Here is a 19,806-nt window from a genome sequence, read left to right on the forward strand (position 1 = left end):
CCGAATGCCTCCCCTCCGAGGCGTGAAGAGCGTTGCTCCTTGCCGAGGTATTGATACGTGCGCCGCCTGTCAGCCGCGGGTGTTCTCCCTCGGCAGGGGAGATGCTTGCTCAGCGAGCCGCCGTTTTTTTATGAAGCATGGAACAACAAATTTGTCCGGAGTGAGCGCGCTTGGGAGGGCAGCTGCTGTGGTCGAGCACAAGAAACCCGTGTGCGGTGTTTGCTGAGCAGTCGCCCTTCCGTGTCACATCTTGTGTGTCCATCCGAGGAACTGGGGTGACTGGGGTGGGGCGACGACTGCAAGGGGCTCTGAAATCTGCAGGGCGAGGGTGGTGGTCGAGAGCCCCAAACAGTTCTTCTTCCGCTCTTGCCCTGGGTCCGATCTTTATGCTTTTGACTGTCAGAGCACAATGACCTCTTCAAAAATTACCTTCCGTGCTCCCCATCTCGCTAGCGTTAGAGTAGTTGCTGTTCCAAGAATTTGATACACCCTCTCTAATTGTTCTCGAGACCCGGAAGGGTTAATGCTCGTGTCATACCCATCCCTTTGTTAAATGTCCATGGTGGGAAAACTCAAACGACAAGGAGGTTACCGTAGAAGGTGCCAGATTTGATTGCCAGACCTGATAGTGAAATCGGATGAAACATCAATTGCTGTTTCTCTTGACCTCTGCCAGCTGGCATTGGGAAAGGTGCATGTTTCTGGCAGGTTACATCCCGAGGGGGGTATCGGTTGAGCTTTACTGCCTGAATAATGCTGAAATCAGTGTATTCATGCCAAACAAGGCCTCATGTTGTGTCATATACTGTCCAAATGCAGGTGAGGGTGTGCTTCCTACGTGAGTCTTAAAATTGGAGCTTTTTCCTACTGAATTGCTGATCCAACCCCTTGCTGCTCTCTTGGAAACTGTAAATATTTGGTAATTTATTGGTGCAACCCTTCTGGCCTTGAACACTCACCCAGCCTTCTCCTGCCACAGTGAGAAAATTAACTCTATCCCAGCCAAAACCAGGACACCAAGCCAAGTGAATGTGCACAAACAAGAATAAAATGAAGTCTGGGTGCCCTGGGATACTTGCTTGGGACCCTGCTGTGTTCTCCTAAGCTATGTATTAAAAGCAGTAAAGGCCTAAATGAAACCCTTAGTAACTGCCTACTGTTAAACTGGTGAGAATCAGCTTCTTATGGTCAGGAGGAGTCTGGTTTGCCTTTGCAGATTGCTCACACTTTGTATGAGCCAGAAGGAAAACAAAATCCGAGGCTCAGAGTAGCTGAAAGAAAGCAGGATTAAAATAGCCCAGGAGGGAAGGAGGGGGGTGAGGGAATTTGGTGCCGGCAACTGCAAGTGCTCCTTGTTTCTGTGTACTTTCCTCTGCCCTTTTGCTCTCTCACCTGACTGGTCTGCAGAGCTCAGCCAGGAGGAGGGGAAGGAGGAGGAGGCCTGGCAGCCCATGCAGTTGCTTTGGGTCAGGGCTGGAATTGCTCGGTTGGAGAAAGTAAATACAGCTTGTTTTCGTCTTTGAATCATTACACAACAGGAGCAGGAAGCGATTGTTTACAATGCAGTTGGAGAGGGCTGATGGAAAACATCACCAGCGACACTGTACCCTCAGAATGGCTTGATTTTTAAGGCTTCAAAACTTTATAGAAGTGGAATGGTTCCAAAAACATGGAGAAAAGGCAGAGTCAGGGATATGACTGTTTGCAAAAGGCACCCAGGCTCCAGTTTCCCGGCAAGTGGCTTGCTTAGGTCTTGGTCTGTCACCCCTTGCTGAAGATTCTGCTTGCCCTAATGCATGTTTTCCCCCTTCTTGTATTTTTGAAACTTGTCTTTTCCATGAGTTTCTTCTGCTTGTTCATCTGCTTTGTCTTGAGTCTATCCTGAATAACATTTCTGGATTTCTATTCATCATTGTTGAGAACTTGAAAAAGGGACTGGCTGGGAAACGCCAGGGGTTTGAGCCAAGGTGTGTTGAGGGCACCGAGCACTGACTTCTGTGATCTGATGTGCCATTAGTGGTGAGAGTGTGATGCTCTGTGACCTGCTCCGGTCCTTGGCATGTCTGCGGCAGGGCATCTTTGTTCTGGGTGCATGGGGGTAAAATCTGACAGTAACCCTCTGGTTTCATGTGCTGAACCCGACTGTAGATGCTTGAGGCAGCTGTCTTCTGTGTAGTCAGATCCATTGTAGGAGTCCAAAACAATTCCCAGAACAAAGCTGTGGTCTGTGTCAAAGGAACAGGGTGTCCTGGCTATAGCGAGAGTGTGCGGCAGCCTGATGACACTGCTGCACTTCCCATAAAGAGCACGAGTCCTTCGGAGCATTGGGTAGCGCTCGCACCTCCCGCTATTCTTGAAGTGGTTGTTTTGAATTGGCTGCTCTGCTGTTGCAAGGCTGCCAACAGGCTTCAAGCTTTGTTTTCAATGCAGTGCATAACTGGTGTGGTTGTGGACGTGGACCTTAAACCTAGACCTTTCGGTCGGCTGACTGAAAGTAAGTTGGCCTCATGCCCCAGCATCCTACCAAAGTGGAGGCACTTCACAGTAAGAGACATACGTGTGTGTCCTGTTGGTCAGCTGGAGCCCCTGGCTAGGTGACAAACATAGAGGTTTGACCTCAGCCTCTCTGGACTCAGTATTCCCATCCCAGGTTCACTCCTCTGGGAGATCCGCCTTTATTTCTGGGAAGCCACTGCTCTTTAGAGGAAAGGCAGCGGTAGATAAAGGCAGTGTGTGGAGCTGAATTCCCTCTCCTCTTGGCTCTGGGGAGAAGTGAAGCATGGCCTTCTCTGGGGACTCTTCTAGCATAAGCCAGCTGTGCTTGTACTAGTTGAAAGACCAGCAGTGGATGAATTGTCTGTCTCGTGCACAATCCTGTGCTTGTCATAACGGTTTGGTGGCTTGGAAAAGCATCTTGATCTTCATCTGAGGTTGGTTATTGAGTCAGCTTGTCCTTATACTCTGTGCTCGGGGTATTCATGCTCTAGCAGTTGTGCTTTAAGAGCTGGGATTCCTTGAAATGAGGCTGCTGTTGCAAGTTGATGCTTAGCTGCCTGTGTCTAGTTGTATTAATTACCGAGGACATTCTGTGACGTGGTTTGATGTGGGGTTAATTATCAGGATTGAAGAAAATATTGGTACAAGAAGAACCGAACAAACATCCAGAACAAAAGCCAGCTAGACATGTAGACCACAAATACTGATTTTTTTATTATTATTCTTTTATATAACAAAAGGTCCTGACTGGCAGCCAGGAATAATAAAACCTGTATGTCCTTTGTTCGTTACTTAATACCTTCTTCACCATGAAAACTTCAGATATCCCCTTGAGCCAGAAGGGTGGAGCCTGATGAATCTAGGAGCTGTAAGACTGGTAGACTCTTGCTGCCTCTGTCATCGAGTAGCCATGAGCCACAGGCAGGTCATCTCCCTTGGCTTCTGCGTTCCTTCCTTGGTCAGTCCCAGTGGGGATCACGGCCAGGAGAGTCACTCAGGAGGTCTTCCAGTGTGTCACCCTGCCTTGTGTGACGTTCTGTGGTCGATCCGCAGTGTGTAAACACCTCCAGCTCTGTGGTCGTGCAGTTGTTCGCTGCCTTTTGTCTTCAGAAGGCAGTTTGGAAATAGGCTGTAAGAGAAAATGAAGGAATAAATTCAAGACGCTTGTGTCTGACATGTCTCCCTAAATAGGCCCTGCAAATCCGTGCATGTCCAGGCATGTTTGTGCACAAACAGCAATGACCCAGGCTGTGCAAAGACTCTCTGTGCGTGCACATGTGTGGTGTTCTGCATTAAAATACAGTTCTGTCAGGAGTGCCAGTTTTTTGTTAGAGCAGTATGAAGTGTCCTGAGTAGTTCTGAGAAATTTGAGTGCATTCTTGCTCCCTTGGAGGCTTATAATTTTGAAGGTTGTCAAGACGGAAGAAAAGGTCAAACAAAAGCTAGAGGGAAGCCCTTGCAGAGGACAGCCTCCTGACAGCTCGTATGGAGGGAACTTGCTGTTCTTTTTCCAAGGCTAGTGAAACTGTGATTAAACATTGAGCAAAAAAACCAGTTCCTTTTCTGGAACTCTGATGTAAATACTCCATATGCCATCCAAACATGGCACAGAAGGTATTACCCATTCTGCCCCCCATGCTCAGGAGGTGTAGTGGGTTGGAAGCCCTGTTTTAAGCCGTTTGAAAGATGGAGGTCCAGTGCTCACCCGCATGGCCCACGGCAGGGGTGACATGGTACTGTGCAACCAGAGAACAAGTGTCTTGGCATGAATTTAGACTTCACAGTTGTTGTGTGGCTCTGCTTGGTCACGAGCTGAGCCCTTATCATGGATTTGCCAGGTACAAATACTCATTCCTGGAGCCAGGGTCAAAATCATACTCAGTTAAATTTTGAAACTGCTAAAAAGAACGAAGGTGGTTCCTGTTTGTCTTTTAAAATCCATTTTCAGCCTCTACTCTGGAGCCAGGAAGATTGGGAACGCATGCAAAAGAACAAGACTGCTGAGATCCTTCTTCAGTCACAGGGCTCCAGGAGCTAGGCATTCAAAAATCCTTCCAGACATTACACCTCTTGTAATGAAGCTGTAACAACAAAATGGATGGTCAAGCAGACAGATCATCAGTTGCTCCACGTTCATGTTGGTAATACCTTCCTGTGACAGTGGAGCATCAGGCTCTACCTACACCATGTTGCAGAGACACACTTTCTATCAGACAGTAAGTCCAAAACAGTGTAGTTTTGGTCCTGAGTCATTTGTCCTGTCCAGAGCCCCCCAGCTTTGCAGACAGAAGTAGTGAAATATGACCAACAATCAGAATCACGGTCAAGTTTCTGCAACACTGCTGTCCTACGTAGCCTGGGACAACAACCCTTTCTTAGTAGTGAGGACAGCTTTCCCAGGGCACGGATGGCCTCGCAAGCTCTGCCCTCCCTTCCTGGATGTGGGAGTCTCCTCTTGCTCCTCCTGCAGTGCCACTGGCCTGATGAGAACGAGCTCTCCAGCATTGGGCAAGGACAGGTCAGGTCAGCTGTTGTGTGAGCCATGACACATGCATGGGGGTGTACTTCCTGGTGGTTAGAGGTGTCTGGCCTTAGGGTGGTGCGATTTTACAAAAACATTTATTGATGTTCATCTGGAATGACCTGCATAACTTGCCCGTGTCTTCAGCAGTTGCCAGCTCATCCCAGACATATATATCTTGATTTCAAACCATCCAATTCCTCCTCTCCTTGCAGAAAATCTCTTGGAGAGAGGACCATGTTCTAGCAACCCTTTGCCCCAGGACTGACCGCAGCAGCTTCTTGAAAAAACATGTTCGTTTTTGCATTTGCTTCACATCTGAGGCAGATCCACCCTCAAGCTGGCTGGCAGAGTGTCTTGTGTATGGCAGTGAGAAAGCCACAGGGCTGGCACGCTCCTGCAAGTGGCAGGGATGTCTGCACGATCCCTTTGTGCTGTGGGCAGCTGCACCTGGAGCCCTGGAACGTGGGACCACGGGGAGAGGCAGTAGCTCATGGCTGAATTTCTACTCTCTGTTTTGCTTTCTGCATGCAGCTCTTGCTCAGCTCAGGAGCTGTTGACCTGGTAGCACGCTGATGACGTTTCCAGGCGGTGTTTTTTATTCTTAATGGTGTTTTCTTAACAGCATTCCTGTTGGTCACAGGCAGCAGGGCTGGTCATAGAGTCCATCCGCTGCCCCAGGGCAGCACCAGCGCCTGACCAGTGTTTGTCTAGTGTCTCCTGAAAAATGCTGTCCCTTATGCAACTGCACTGTTGAAGAGCTTGCCATGTGTTTTCCTTCTGTTCCACCATCTGTATCTTTTGTCTGATTAAGCTCTTTTGCATCCAGGGCTGTCCTTTTGTTCTGTGTCTGCACAGCGCCCACCACAGTAGAGACCTGTCTCCTGTAGCCGGGGTTCCTGGGCACTGCTGATAAAAAAGGTTAATGCTCGGAAAGTCTGGCTTAAAATTTTCTACTGTTCTCCTTAACTGTCATAAGGATCTCATCCTACATTTCCATGGGATACGTTCTGTGCCCAAATCTTTGGGAGAAGAGCTTGGGAAGGACCTCAGTCAAGAAAACAGCTGGGATTCTGGTGTTTTGGGCAATTTGCAAGCTTTGCTGTTGGTACTTAACAGTTGAAACAGCAGTTGGAGGAGAAATAGGCAATTTTCCTGGCATATGCAATGCTACAAAAATACTCCTGTCTTTCAATAGGCCCTAGCAGTGAAATTTTTCTAGGAATAGCCAATAAAATGTGTGTGTTTTTTATCTTGCTGCCATCTTGAGCTCTCACATCCTGGCACTGGGGAGAAGCCCGGCTTCCCTCGTGGCAGATGTGCGGTGCCCACACCTGGGAGCAGAGACGGTGCTCTTCCCTCTGTGTGCAGGTCATTAATCTTTGCTTAGCGCCTTCAAAACAGCAGCTGGCAGTAGCCCCTTCATCCCCTCTGGCTTGGAGTCCCTGAGCTGCTGAAATCAGGTGTGGTGTTTTGCTTCTCCTTGCAGCAAGGAGGGCCAGAGAAAAAAATGTAGGTACAGACCGAGTTGTGTAAACAGTTCTGGTTCATTTTACATATAGGCTAAGGATTAACTATACCCAGGTGCTACAGAAAAGGGGAAAGTCTTAACATCAATTAGCACAGCTATAATTTGGGAGAGCTGTAGGAGAAGAACAAAGCTTGTAAAATCAGACCTGTCGTGTATGAAATGTGAGTGTGCAGACACTGCTAGTGAAAGGGTGGAGGGAGCGTACCTGTCTGCAGTGCCATACGTGGCGTGAGCTTGGGTCCTAGGCTGGCATCTCCATCAGTGTCTCTCTGAAGTGCCCTTTAATGGTTTTCTCTTTATTCCTGTGACTTAGATTAGACTACATACACATTAAATTAAAGGTGGTATTTATAGCCATTCCTTGCTGTGTTATGTTGAAGATGCTTTCATGAGACACAGGATCAACCTCTAGCTCCCGCTCCGGGCTGAGGAGGGTGTGGGTGACCAGCACCTATTTCTTGCGGGAGATCTCTAGCATCTGAACTATTGTGTGCACAGAAATTACTCTTGTGCAGGGTTTGATGCAGGATAGCTTCTCCTGATTCCCAAGCCTGCTTGGTTGGATCTCCAAGGCTAGGATGGGACTGAGTGTGCTCCTTAGCAGAGCTTCAGATGTCCTGGAAACTTCTGCCTGAATCTTCAGTCACCTGAACAGCTTAGGTGGGGTTGCTCCCAACTGCCTTCCTGAATGAAGTTTCTGAAATGGGCGTCTCCTGGGCAGAGGAAGAAGTGCGGTGCTTTAGGTGCTTGTAGTTGCAATCATATGTACCTGCAGAAGGGATCTGGCAGTCCCTGGAGCAAAGCAGCACCTACTGTCATTGCATTGTGGTAACCTGCGAATCAGCCACCTCCCACAGGGTCCTCTGAGATTAGAAAGGCTGCAAAAGCCTTGGCCCCATCTGACCAGAGGGACCAGGTCCTGGGCACAGGGCAGGTCGTAAAGAGTGGGACAGGGGAGCTGCCACTGTGATACATCAGACTTGAGGCTAGTTGAGAGCTTTATCACTGGTGGCTCGTGTCCTTAATTCCTGCTGAGCGTGGAGTCAGCAAGACCTGGAAGAAACATGCTGCAGCAGCAGCCTGGCCTGCCTCTGTCCGAGGCACCTGCAGTCTGCACCTCCCGGGGGACAAAGGACTGTGGTTTCAGGGGTGGAATCCTGAGACACTGATGTGTAGCTGGATAGATGATGTACCATTTTATTATCTGTGTGGCATCTTTTTCAGTGTGATGGGCAGAGGCACCTCTGGCTCCTCTGTGGAAGCGAAGGTGGTGATGGTTGCCAGCCTTGTGCTGGAGTTGGTGGTGATTCCAGGGAGCAAGAAGGGGTATCAGGCATGTTGCTGCCCTTTGGCGCATGCAGCCTAGGCTAGTTGGATGCTCTGAGATTATCTACATTACTAGCCATGATAACATGCAAAGGCTGCAAATTTGCCTTCGGCGAATTGCTTCTCAGACCCTTCTCATAATTGTTGGGGCTTCCTGTGCAAACAGTTCTGTGACCATACAGGGAAATGCATGATGTCTAGGAAGTTCATCCACGTGGCCATCTGATAGTATAGAGAGAGATGCAGGATAGGGTGGATACTGAAGCTGGAAAAACTAGCCAGCCATGAGGACACACAGCTTTCTGCAGGCTCTGTTAATACCCAGCAAATCTGAGTTGACTGCAGTCAAGCTGCCTAAAGTACTTACACTGATAAGTGTTGTCAACTCGTGCTCTGGATCTCCAGCCTTTCAGATGCTCTGTCCTGCTGAAGCTTGTATACAGTGAACACGTGAAAGTGGAGCTCTGCAGAACGGGGGGCACGCGCTTCTGGCTGGCTGCTCAAGTTGGGTGCTGTGCGTTGGGTCCTTGTGTGCTGGGTGCTTCTGGTCAGTGTGTCCTTCAGCATTCCTGAAGAGGCATTGCTGTACCAGCATCACGTGCAGTGCTGATTTCTGCGTAACTCCTTGCTGATTGGGACCTCAGGGGAAAATAGTCTGTATCACAAGGATAACTCTGGATACCCTGGAGCATTGGATACGGTGAAAAGGAAACATGAGGAACTACACCTTCAGTCATAAAACCCAAAACAAATATGCCCCAATTTTCCATTAAATCCAAATAATCTTGCTTTGTCTTGCTAGCCCATGGAGTCCTACAAAAGAAAGGTCTAGCAATTCCTAGCAGAGGGATATTTTCCTCTCAAAGGAGACAGAAATGGTGCTCAAAAGCTTCTGTGATCCAGTGATTTTGTAGTCTTGTGGCCTCTAAAGAAACTCCAGTCTCTTCCCAAAGTAGTATCTAGCCAAATTCAATTTATAAGCAATAAGGTTTTGTTGAGTGGTTAGAGAAGAAATGCTCAGCGTTTGTGGGGAGAAAACACACTCAAACGCATGCACTTATCCTGCCCTACATGATCCTGGTGGGTCGTGAGAAACTGGGGCTGTGTGAAGCAGGTAAGGGGAGTTGGGCTTGAAGCAGGTGCTGCGCCAGCGACTGTGTGTGTAGCAAGATGATCCCATTACAGATCCTGCGATACTCAGGTCTTGCGTTTGTAGGCAGTCCTTAGTTGTTGGCCTTCACCCCCCGGCTTACCTACTGTGATCCATGAAACTGTGTGTCCTGGGCACTTCAGATGGGCCGTTGTAGGCTATGAAGCACTTCCCAGAGTAACGGTAATGCAAGGAGGATCGTAGGCCTGTAGTGGCCCAGGAAGAACACACACAGAGCCATACTTGGCCCTGGTACGGCTTCTTCCCCTCCTTTCTGCTGCTTTGAATTGTGGAAAGTGGAGGGCCCTCTGGTAAAGCAGTGAGGGGACATTGACATTGTCCTGTAAGCTCGAAGAGCGTACGAGCTTTTATGTGCTGCCTGTTGTGTTGCCAGTAAACATGAACTCTGGAGGAAAATGGGTTAGAAAGTGTGAGAACAACTGCAGAAAGAATCTTTTAGTATGTGGGTCATCTCCTTGCTTAAGTTTTTCTTCCTGTTTCCACGATGGGTCTAGAAATACTTTCTGTCAGGCCAATAGCTGTTGTAGCGACTATGTAGATCTATGATAGTGAAGGAGTCCTCCCTGGCAAGGCGTATCTCTTTTGGACCGAGGCACTGTGCCAGATAGTGCTTGGAAGCATGCAACAGGCAGAAGGAAATGGCTAAAACCCAGCCCCAGTTGGAGAATCATCTCCTCTGGGGAAGCAGCCAGGAGACACAAAGAGCCTGAACTTCCAGAGCTGGGACTCTAAAGCTGTGCTGCTGCCCAGCACTGATGGTCATGAGTTGCATTTGCTTAAGGTAGATTTAGGATTACAGTTTTGTAATCCTTATGGTCTCGTTTAAGTCATTTGGTTTCCATGTGTATTGCCCAGTTGTACCAGGCAGGCTAGCATGTCCCTGCCTTGGGGGATGATTGGGGTGGTAGGAAGCCATGAAGGGTTGATCACTGAAGCTGACATCTGGCTGAGCATCTCACTGCTGCAAAATATTCAGAAAAGGCCTGGTGAACAGAATTTGCATTTCTTTTGCAGTGTCCCTCTTTGTCAGTTTGTGGCTTGCAAGGTGGTTACCTCGTTTTTGCCTGAACTAGCACAGCCAGGTGTTTCTAACTTCGTTTCTGTACTTCTTTCTTTCCAGCGGATCGTTGTAAAGAAGTACAGCAGATCCGAGAGCAGCATCCAAACAAAATTCCGGTAAGTTATCATTCTTGCTGTTCTGCATTAGACTTTGTTCTCATGACCCCTCTGTGCTGCTGGATAGCCTTCACCAGCCAGCCATGGAGGTTACAAAACTTTGCTCCCCAGAATCAACACAGGACGCTCTCCATAAGCCTCCAGTGCCTTGTGCATGCCGGCTGCTCAATAGTAGACCACATTCTCAGCAGTGCAAAATACAGTGTTTCTCTTAAGCTTCATGCCTGCCCTAGAGGCAAGGAACTGATTTGATCTCAAATCTGCTTCCAAGCTAGTGCAGCAGGAGAAAACTCTGAAATGGCCTCTTTTGTTGTTGTTGTTGCAGTAGCTACCTGACTTTTCCTGGATAACCTGTTAAGGATTTCTCTGCATCTGCCCACAGAAAGATGTGTGAGATGATCTTCGCTGTATTGAAAGCAAAGGGACTCTTGTTAGGATAATTCATACCACAGCCAAAGAGTCACACCTGTTCTGTGCTTTCCCAGCACCTGTTGTTGATATGCATAGGTGAGACTCCATGAATTGCCTCCAGTTCTTCCTGCCCATGTCAGAGCTAATATGCTGTCTTGCTCTTCAGCTGTGAGTGTGCTTTTGATATCCTAGCTGAGTATTTGCTTCTCTTCCTGAGAAGATGGAGAACTTAGAGAAATAATGTACTTGGGACTTGCTCGAGTTAGTATTTGCAATACCATAGCATGTATGACCAAAAAATGGGACGTGTTCCTAGTTCAGCTCACTCTCAGTGTTGGATGAACATCAGCCTTGTCTTAAAATTGCATACAATCTCTCAGTATTTAGCCTTCAAGGCTTAATGTCTCAGACTGCTCTTGGCACATACTAGTCCATTCCTGCTTTGCTCTTCTTTTGATTTTAGCACAGCATCTTCTAGCAAAAAGAATTCTTTCTCTTCCTTCTCTTCCACCACCACTGTGGCGTCCACGTGTTGTCAGCTCAGCAGAGCAGGACCTGCCCCTTGCAGCACACTGAATACCAGTATGCCATATCATCTACACATTTATTGACCATTGCTTTTAACATGGTTTTCATGGCATTAGGCTGGCTCTGCATTTCTCCAGAGTTGTGGCAGAGCTAATTACAATGCCTTAAGGCTCTAGCAATAAGGACAGGCTCGAAATAAGTTGTACATAAAATATACACACGTGCATATATCAAGTGCCTGTACACAAATGCGTGTTGCCTGGGAAATGAACAGAAGGAGCCAGAGCTCTGCATCCACATGCAGAATTTTACCAGCATTACTGAAAGGTGATGGGAGAGCTTCCATGCCTGGAGTGCTCTTTGTGTTGGGGTCAAACACCACGTGCCCCGGGAGAAGGCTTCTGTGTCATTAGGGCCTGGCCGCTGGTGTGGTTGTCTGGGGAGTTGTGTGTGTGCGGGGAGGTTTAGCCATGGCAGAGACCTGAGCCCTCCCACACCTGCTCCAGTGACCTCTTTGTTCAGTGCCTTATTGTCCTTGATAGTGTCCTGAGTGCCAGCATTGTGAGAGGATGAGGGACTCAGCTAAACGTTCAGCTGCTTTGCTTTCCTGGGCTGACTGACACGGCAGGGGAGGATACATTTAGCTGCAAGTTTTGCTGGAGCAGTAAAAAGAATCAGGACGAGAGAAGGGTGTTGAAGGCCTTGGGTGGTCCAGCTGTCTTTGTGTCATTGGTATCTCTAAAGGCCTGGTCCTGATTAGACCCTGACACCAAGTTTGGTGCTGTCTCTTCTCTTTTACATAGCAAAGTTCCTGCAAGTCACTGTATGTAGCTTTCAGTGCTGGGGCTGTGAGCAAAGCCTCATACTGCAAAACGGAGCTTGGTGTGGGGGATAGCTGTGGGTCTGAGCAGTGCAGCGCAGGCAAATTGGCTGTACAAAGGTCTTGGTCTTCTGTGAAAGGCAGGAGCTGTGTTTGCCAAGTGACTGGCTCCCCTCGTGAGGCACTTGGAATTAGCAAAGGGGTTTGAGCCCACAGCCCAGGGGGAGTTAGGGAGAAGATGGCCCAGGTCACACTCTTATTGCTAGCAGAAATCACAGCAAGCTGTGCTGCAGCTGCTGCCCTCTTCTTGCATCTCCAGTTTCTGCCCAGGAAAAGGCATTTCTCTCCTGTTTCCACGAGGGTACTTCCAGAGGAGGCTGAGGAAGGGGCTGTGCCACATACACATGGGGGGACTGCATGGGGAGAGAGCTGGTGGTGTGTCTGTCTGAGCCCACCAGAGACAAAGCAGTAGATAACCTGGACTCTGCCTGAGGCATGGAGTTCTCTGCTTGTGTTTGAAAGGAAATCACATCCCATCCTCACTGGCACATGTAAAAAGGAGATAGGCAGAAGCTAGGGGCTCCCCAGTGTTGCCCTATCCACCTCATGCCAGGGGCTCCTTTGCTGTCTCTGCATTCCCCAAAGCTGGCTGCACTTCCATGGTAAAAACTGCTGACCACAGGAACATACAGCTCTTACTGAGAAGGGCACGGTTGTGTTGGCAGTGAGGTGCTGCTCACGCTTAGCTCTGCTGGGAAGGAGCCTCCAGCTGCCCCTTGCAGGCAGCTGCGGGGTGGCTCCTCCTCGGGTGGTCAGAGCAAGCAGAGAGTTTCCAGCCTTCTTGCTGGGACCTCCATCCACAGCCTCAGCAGATGCTTTAGAAATCATCTTCTGCCCTGTTAGAGGATAGACTGAGGTTATGTCTGTCCATCACCCTCACCTGCTGTTGGCCCCCGTGCTCTCTTTCTGGAGCCCATTGAACTGGAGCCTGTTGAGGAGCAGCTGCAAGCTTTAAGCCAGCTCCGGTGAGCCTTGGAGAGTCTAAAATCACTAGGGAACAGCTTGTGCTGGGCAGCAACGGGAGCAAACCATGTCCCAAAGCACTGTAATGCTAAATTCAGCGAGGCCTGGTGAGTCACGGGCTCTACTGCTGCAGAGGGTGGGTTAGGGAAGAGCCACCTCTCATGCTGCTGGGAAGGCTGAGGGTGTGTTTGGGCCATGCAGAGAGGTTTCTGTTAGGTTATGTGATAAAAAGCCCATCTGCACACCCACAGAGGAGCATGGAGAGGCAATGGCAGGTGAGGGAGCCCAGATAATGCCCTGCCCCGGCACAGTGGTGGACAGAAACCCAAATTACGGACTTGGAGGAAGGGACAACCTTCTCTGGGCGCCTGCGAGGGCTGTTCCAGGCAGCTGCAGACCCATTGTCCAGGGCTGACATGACTGAAGGTGGATCAACACCAGAGCACCTTTTGGACTGAGGGCGGGTTACTGTATATATTCCCACTAAAGGACCTCCCCCCTGCTGCGCTGGAGGGGGACAGGATGAGGCTGGTGGTGCTGTCTGTGTTTGTGTGAGTGCTCTGCATGTCTGTGTTGATCTCTGTGGCTGGCCATGTATATAGGTATGTATGTTACATACACACATTTGTGTGTATGCCAACTGGGAATATATTCTCAGCGTTGCTGCTGGTTGGACCTGGGGGCATGGAGCGGTGGCAGCCTTGCCTCTGTCAGGCTGCCACGTCTGGCCCCATTCCCTACCAAAATCCCTTTCCACCTCTTCAGACTGGCCCCAGAACAAAGGTTGAGTTTATAAATGCTGCCCAAGCCCCTCTGCGATGGGACCAGGACCCCAGGCTCTGCCCTAAGCCTTTCCACCTGTGCCCCGCTCGTGTTATTTCTGCAGTGTGATCTGTGGTGGGTTCCCACTGCAAGAGCAGGTGTCCCACACTGAGGAACCCCGTGGCCAGAGGCAGCAGCTTGGAAGAGGATACGGGAGGGGAGGTGGCTTTGTATACAAGCCCTGTGGCCACAGGGATGTAATATTAGCATGTGATCATGCATTTCCCTTCAAAGCTAGACAAGAATGTTTTGTCCGTTGGCCACCTGTTCCCGTAGCTGGGTTACCCAAATAGCAGCTCCTGTTCTGGAAACAGAAACTCTTGGAGCTGTTCTACATGACAGGCCCTCTGTCTGCTCAGGGCACAAGGCAGCTGCTGCTTTAACAGCCAGGACATCCTTCTCGGCCCATTCTTGGACTAATTGAGAGGCTTTTCTTTGTGGGATGGAACCGGCTGGTAATTAGAGACATCTGCTTCTGTTCCTGCTAGATGTAAGTGAGAAATGAGGCATAGCCCAGGTGTACAGGGCCCTCTCTGCATGTAAAGGTATATGCACAAACAGTTGCTGCGTAGCTGCCCCTTTGTGAAAACTACTGTTAAAAACTCGAGGTCCCACTGTTGCCTCTGTGTTTTCCAGTGGCCAGAGCAGCATCCCTGTATATGGCTGTTGTGAGTGCCCAGCCCCTTGAGACTATTCATCTCCCTATAGCCAAAATACTCACCTGTCCAAGTAAGACTCAAATTAAATACAGTGGGATGGTTCTGCTTGTCTTTGTCCTTCCTCTGCCCTCCTCCTGGAGGAAGGAAGGGACGTTAGCAGGTTGGTAAGGGGCACCCTGATGCACGATTTAGTCTGTTGCAGAAAATTGTTCTTTCATCAGGTCCCCATCTTGCAAAAGGGGCCGAAGGAGCAATACCTGGCTTTTCCTGGTCTTTTTCTCTGGCACTCTTGCTCAGTATCAAGAGGAGACATGGCCAATGTGAGAATACATGGGTGGACTCATGGGGGCTTTCATGTGCTGCTTGTCCAGCCCTTGGGCTCCTGGGTTCCCCTTGTGTGAGCTTTGTCCAGGATGGGCTCTTCAGGGGGCATTTAGATGCAGAGCTCTTACCAAGGCGCCAGCAACTTGGTAACTTGGTAACTCCAGCAACTGCCTGCAGCGTAGCTTGGCCCATCCTGGTGGGCCTTGAGATAAGCCCTGCAGTTCCAAGGCGCCTCACACCCCTCCCTCATCCAGCAACTGCCTGCAGCGTAGCTTGGCCCATCCTGGTGGGCCTTGAGATAAGCCCTGCAGTTCTGAGGAACTCATCAGACATTCCCAGCTCACTGGTGGTACCGCAACATCCCAACCAGAGTGTCTGATTTGGCTTTGGTGTAGACAGGCAGCAGGAGTTACATTGCTGCTGCTGATAGAGGCTGGTGTGTCAACAAATGATTCAGGGAAAAGCAAATCAATGTTCCCAGAGGTTTGCCTGATCCTTTTGGCTCCACAGAGCCATCTTCTGGGGATGCTGATCTCTGCATGCTGTTCCATCCCTCCACTGTCCAAAGGCATTTGCAGTCTCCTGTGTATCTTTGGAAAAGACCTGGGAAAATGATTTATGGGAACTCCTTGCCTTATAGTGAAAAATAATGTTCAGTCTCAACTCGGAGAGAACGATGAACTGATTAGTATACAAGTGTCTTTCTGTGGAGAAAACAACTAGGTACTGGAGAGATGTGAGAGTCAGAGTATCACTGTAGTGGGAACTTATTGAGCTTTATAAGTAATATCATTACTTATTTTAACTGTCTACCACCTTGTTTCTTAGAATACAAATAGTACATTTCCAAGCTGGTTTAGAATAGCAATTGTACTGGTCAGCAGATGCTCCTTAACAGAAGAAATTCATTAATTATAATAGCAGGAAAACTGAACAGAAATAATTGTTTAGCCGTTTCAGAATGTAGGTGTGGCAAGAGCTTTCCCAAGCGAGACCTCTTGCAGGGGGAGGACAGGTTGGGCTGTCCCTGTGGTGGCACTGTGCTGAAGTGCCCTGGAAGCTCACCGCACCGTTGTGGTGGCACATGGGAGAAGCGGCCATGGGTTTCTGATCCTTTTTGGAGTCAGTGTGTCTGAGTGTTAACATGAGGAGTGGGACTGGCGAAATCCAAACTCCCCCTTTCTGAAGGAATGCCTTGGGTGGCTTCGCAGTGATTTCTAAAAACCGCTTGTTTGGGAATAGCCGCAGCTCTTCCTGAGCAAGCAGGGTGATGCTGAACGGCAGCAGCCCGAAGTTCTGGCACAAAAGGGAAAGAAAATGTCTCTTGCTGTGCACCATGAGTTCAGTCCTTAGCTCAAGCCAGCAAAACCTGTGGTTTTGGTCAGTCTGAAAGTGATGTTAGAATACACTTCACTCCTTTCAGATCTCCTACATGTCGGGGGAGGTAGCTAAATCAATCCACTAATGCCTACTGTTTCTCAGCCAGCCAGAGCAATTGATGCTTTAGTTCACTTATCATGGATGCTCTCCACTGTCTGGCTCAGGCAGACAGATGACTCTGCTGAAGAGCTGCCTGCAGCCAACCTGATGGTCACTGTGCGAGTCCTTTTTTTTGTTTTCCTGAGGTGAGGATGAAGCAAAGTGGGGCCTTATCTCAACTTTTCCATTTGTGCTAGTTTGTTTGACCTTGAGGCCAGTGCTTGGGGCACTGTAAACTGTGGCTAACCCTACCATTGACTTTCTCCCCAGGTCATAATCGAACGCTATAAAGGGGAGAAACAGCTGCCAGTGCTGGACAAGACCAAGTTCCTTGTCCCAGACCATGTCAACATGAGTGAATTGGTGAAAATAATCCGGTGAGTGGGGTGGCCCCAGCTGGCATGCTGTGAACTTGTCCTCACCCACAGGCCCTGAACACAGAGTGGTGGGGTGAGGATGAGGCAGAGGCAGCTGCTGAGGGTGGGGATGGGGACAGGACAACCACAGCATCCTTGTGTTGTTTTGTGGTACAGACTGTTTGGGGGAGTCGAGGGGGTGCAGGTTCTTAGCATCTGGTGAAGTACTGTGACCTCTCCCTCATAGGGACAGTCCATGAGCTGATGAGGGGGACTCCAATCCCCTTCTTTTATCCTTCAGCTCAGATGGAAGAGGCCCCTCTGCTTTGCACTTACCAGCAGCGCTTGGAGAAAGGGGCTTTTGCAGAGTCCCAACTCAGGAGGTCTTGGAGCCCCGAGCAGCTCAGCTGGGCTCATGGACACCATGTCCTGAGCGTGTGGGAGGAGGTCCTAGCCGTGCAGGCCTGGCCCCATGTGAACAGCATTGCTGAGGGGAGGTAGAACTTGCTGTCACAGTGCCTACCCCAGGTGGGTTGACCCAGACCCTTCTGCCCTTGCCCCCACAGGCGTCGCTTGCAGCTGAATCCCACGCAGGCTTTCTTCCTGCTGGTGAACCAACACAGCATGGTGAGTGTGTCTACCCCCATCTCGGAGATCTATGAGCAGGAGAAGGACGAGGATGGCTTCCTCTACATGGTCTATGCTTCCCAGGAGACCTTTGGCTACTGAGGCCTGCTGAGAGGTGGCATGTGGAGACAGATGAACTGTGGCGTGCAGGCCCCCGGCCTTGGAAGACAACACAACCGGAGGCTCACAAGAAGGGGACTGTGCTGACTCCCTTTTTCTCCCTCCCTCCCCTTCCCATCACCCTGTCACCAAAGAGGCTCGTGGCATGTGTTGGACTCGCACAACCCTTCACCTCTGTGTAGATTAGTTCTACTCCCTCCACACACACACATCCACGTGCGCACATATGTACAGATACCCATGCGCACCCATGGGGCCTCGGCTTCCCCTCCCCTTCGTGTAACCTGCAGCTGCTCTCACTGTGCTGTGTATGTGTGTGCGTGCGTGTGTGCGTGTTTGTAGCCTACTGCCAAAACAGTTCGGCTGGTGATGGAGAGAGGACAGGACACTGTCACCTTCACTTTCAGCACAGGGAGAGCCGCCTCTCCTCCAAGACACTAATGAAGTGCAGGAGGTCTGCAAAAGCAGCAAACAGATGTTACCATTGCTCCCTAGTGTTAATTGATTTTAATTACACCCATATCAGATTCTTGGTGCTACTGAGTAGATGTAGGCGTCTCTATAGGACTGTGGATAATGTATATCCTTTAGATTTATTTTATTGGTTTTTTTGTTTGGGTTTTGTTTTTTTTTTTTAGGGATAGATTGGAATGGGGAGAGGGGGTAGTCTTTCCTGTATTCTGTAGGTAAATAAATCATGCTTTATTGCACTTTAAAGCATAGTAGATGTCAGAGTGGAATTTATTTTTAATTTATACAGGTTTGCCTTATATAGTGCTGCTCCTCTGTTGACAGTTGTACCTAGATTGTCTTTATTTCTTTTTTTAAAATAAAATTTATTTCCCTTCTCTCTGTCTCCCCATTGCATGCAATTTTTCAGTCTCAGTGTGGCAAAGAGTTTGCTCAAGGAATGTACTGATTTATATTTGCTATGTTCCTGTTCCTGTTTCTCATGTATTATACCAAAAAAATGTATATGATAAAATGCCGCCCAGTTTAATCTAAACAAAAAAAAGGTATAATATATAAAATATATATATAAAATAAACATAAATTCAAGTTGTGTCTTGTAGGAATGTTCTGTTCCCATTTCATTTGTCTATGTTAATGTCCATAGTATCAAGTAAGAGTGATGCGTGTTCCCCCTGTTCGCTGGTGCACTGTATGCCTGCCCAGGCTTTGGAGCTGGTTAGTCCAAGCTGTGGCAAAAGCGGCTGGCTGGGGTTGAGGGGCTGAGGCAAAGGTGGAAGCTCGGTTTAGAGGACAGAGCACTGGATGGTGATATGGGAAACATGATTATGCTTGCCCTACCTGTGACATAGTGTTAGGTAAGTCTTTTGTCCTGTGACCAAGTTTCCTCATCTGGGGAAAAAAAATTGAGATGGAGGGCACGTGCAAAGTCTCTGCTTTTAAAGGAAACTTTGAGCAGTGCAGGATATCTCCCTGAGCACTCGGTCAAAACTGTTTTCCAGCCAAAGGCAGGGGCTGATGGCCATTTAGCATTTCGGTGTGTTTCCCTGCCCCTCGGCTCGCTCTACTTCCTTTGCACTGCCCAGCAGAGAAGGGTTTAGATACTGTTTGCCTGAGTTGCAGCTGACTGTCTTGTTTATGTCCTATGCCTGCAGGGAATCTTCTGTCCAGGGAAGGTGCTGGTGTAAGGGACAGATCCAGCAGAGTGCACACAGGTGGGTAAGTGCTGAAGAAAGATGGTGGGAAGCCAGCTGGAAGCACAGCACCCAGCAGAGTATAGGTGAGAACAGTTGCCCGACTGGTCCTGGCAGCTGGACTAGCAATGGGGGTTGCCCCTTGTTAGGCACCAACCTCACGGTATTTAAACTCTAGTCCCTGAGCTAAGGTCCTCTCCCAACCACCTCCCTGTAGGATGGGCTCCTGCAAGTGCTGGGGCTGTGCCTTGCTTCAGCGGCCCCACAGCAGCATCAGCCCAGCTGAGGCTTCTCCCTATGGGAGTTGGTAAAGGAGTAGCAGATGTGCTTAAACGCAGTGGGCTGGAGCCCTCGATGGGGTATCATAGTGGAGGTGAGGTGTCCCACTCTCTCCACCATGAATGCAGTCACCTGGAGACGTGCTGATTCCCTTCACCGCTATGGCTCTCTGCTACATGTGACCTCAGCCAGCGAAAGGATGCTTTCAAAAGGCAGAGCTATGGGAGAGGCAAAACAGCACTGCCTGTGTCGGCATATCTTCATAGAATCATAGAATGGTTTGGGTTGGAAGGGATCTTTAAAGGTCATCTAGTCCAACCCCCCTGCAATGAGCAGGGACATCTTCAACGTTTTAGAGAACAAGTCTGATGAGGAGTGGCTGAGGGCACTGGGGTCATTTAGCCTGGAGAAAAGGAGGCTCAGGGGAGACCTCATCGCTCTCTACAACTACCTGAAAGGAGGTTGTAGCGAGG

The 19,806-nt window shown here is 49.3% G+C and overlaps 1 protein-coding gene across 2 annotated transcripts; it reads left to right on the top strand.

Moving 5' to 3' along the window:
- Positions 1-1,470: 1,470 nt before the first annotated feature.
- On the top strand, positions 1,471-18,236 carry MAP1LC3A (microtubule associated protein 1 light chain 3 alpha). 2 transcript variants are annotated; one of them, XM_009284011.2, is made up of 5 exons: positions 1,471-1,733; positions 10,166-10,221; positions 16,558-16,664; positions 17,210-17,270; positions 17,355-18,236. In XM_009284011.2, exons 1-5 carry the CDS (start codon positions 1,670-1,672, stop codon positions 17,370-17,372), a joined length of 306 nt encoding a protein of 101 aa, XP_009282286.1. In that variant the 5' UTR covers positions 1,471-1,669; the 3' UTR covers positions 17,373-18,236. The 2 variants fall into 2 exon arrangements, with proteins under 2 accessions (XP_009282286.1, XP_009282285.1); XM_009284010.2 differs by having other exon boundaries at positions 1,478-1,733; positions 17,210-18,236.
- Positions 18,237-19,806: the final 1,570 nt, after the last annotated feature.

This window comes from Aptenodytes forsteri, unplaced genomic scaffold (assembly GCF_000699145.1).
Source record: "Aptenodytes forsteri isolate BGI_AS27 unplaced genomic scaffold, ASM69914v1 Scaffold295, whole genome shotgun sequence".
Classification (NCBI taxonomy): Eukaryota; Metazoa; Chordata; class Aves; order Sphenisciformes; family Spheniscidae; genus Aptenodytes; species Aptenodytes forsteri.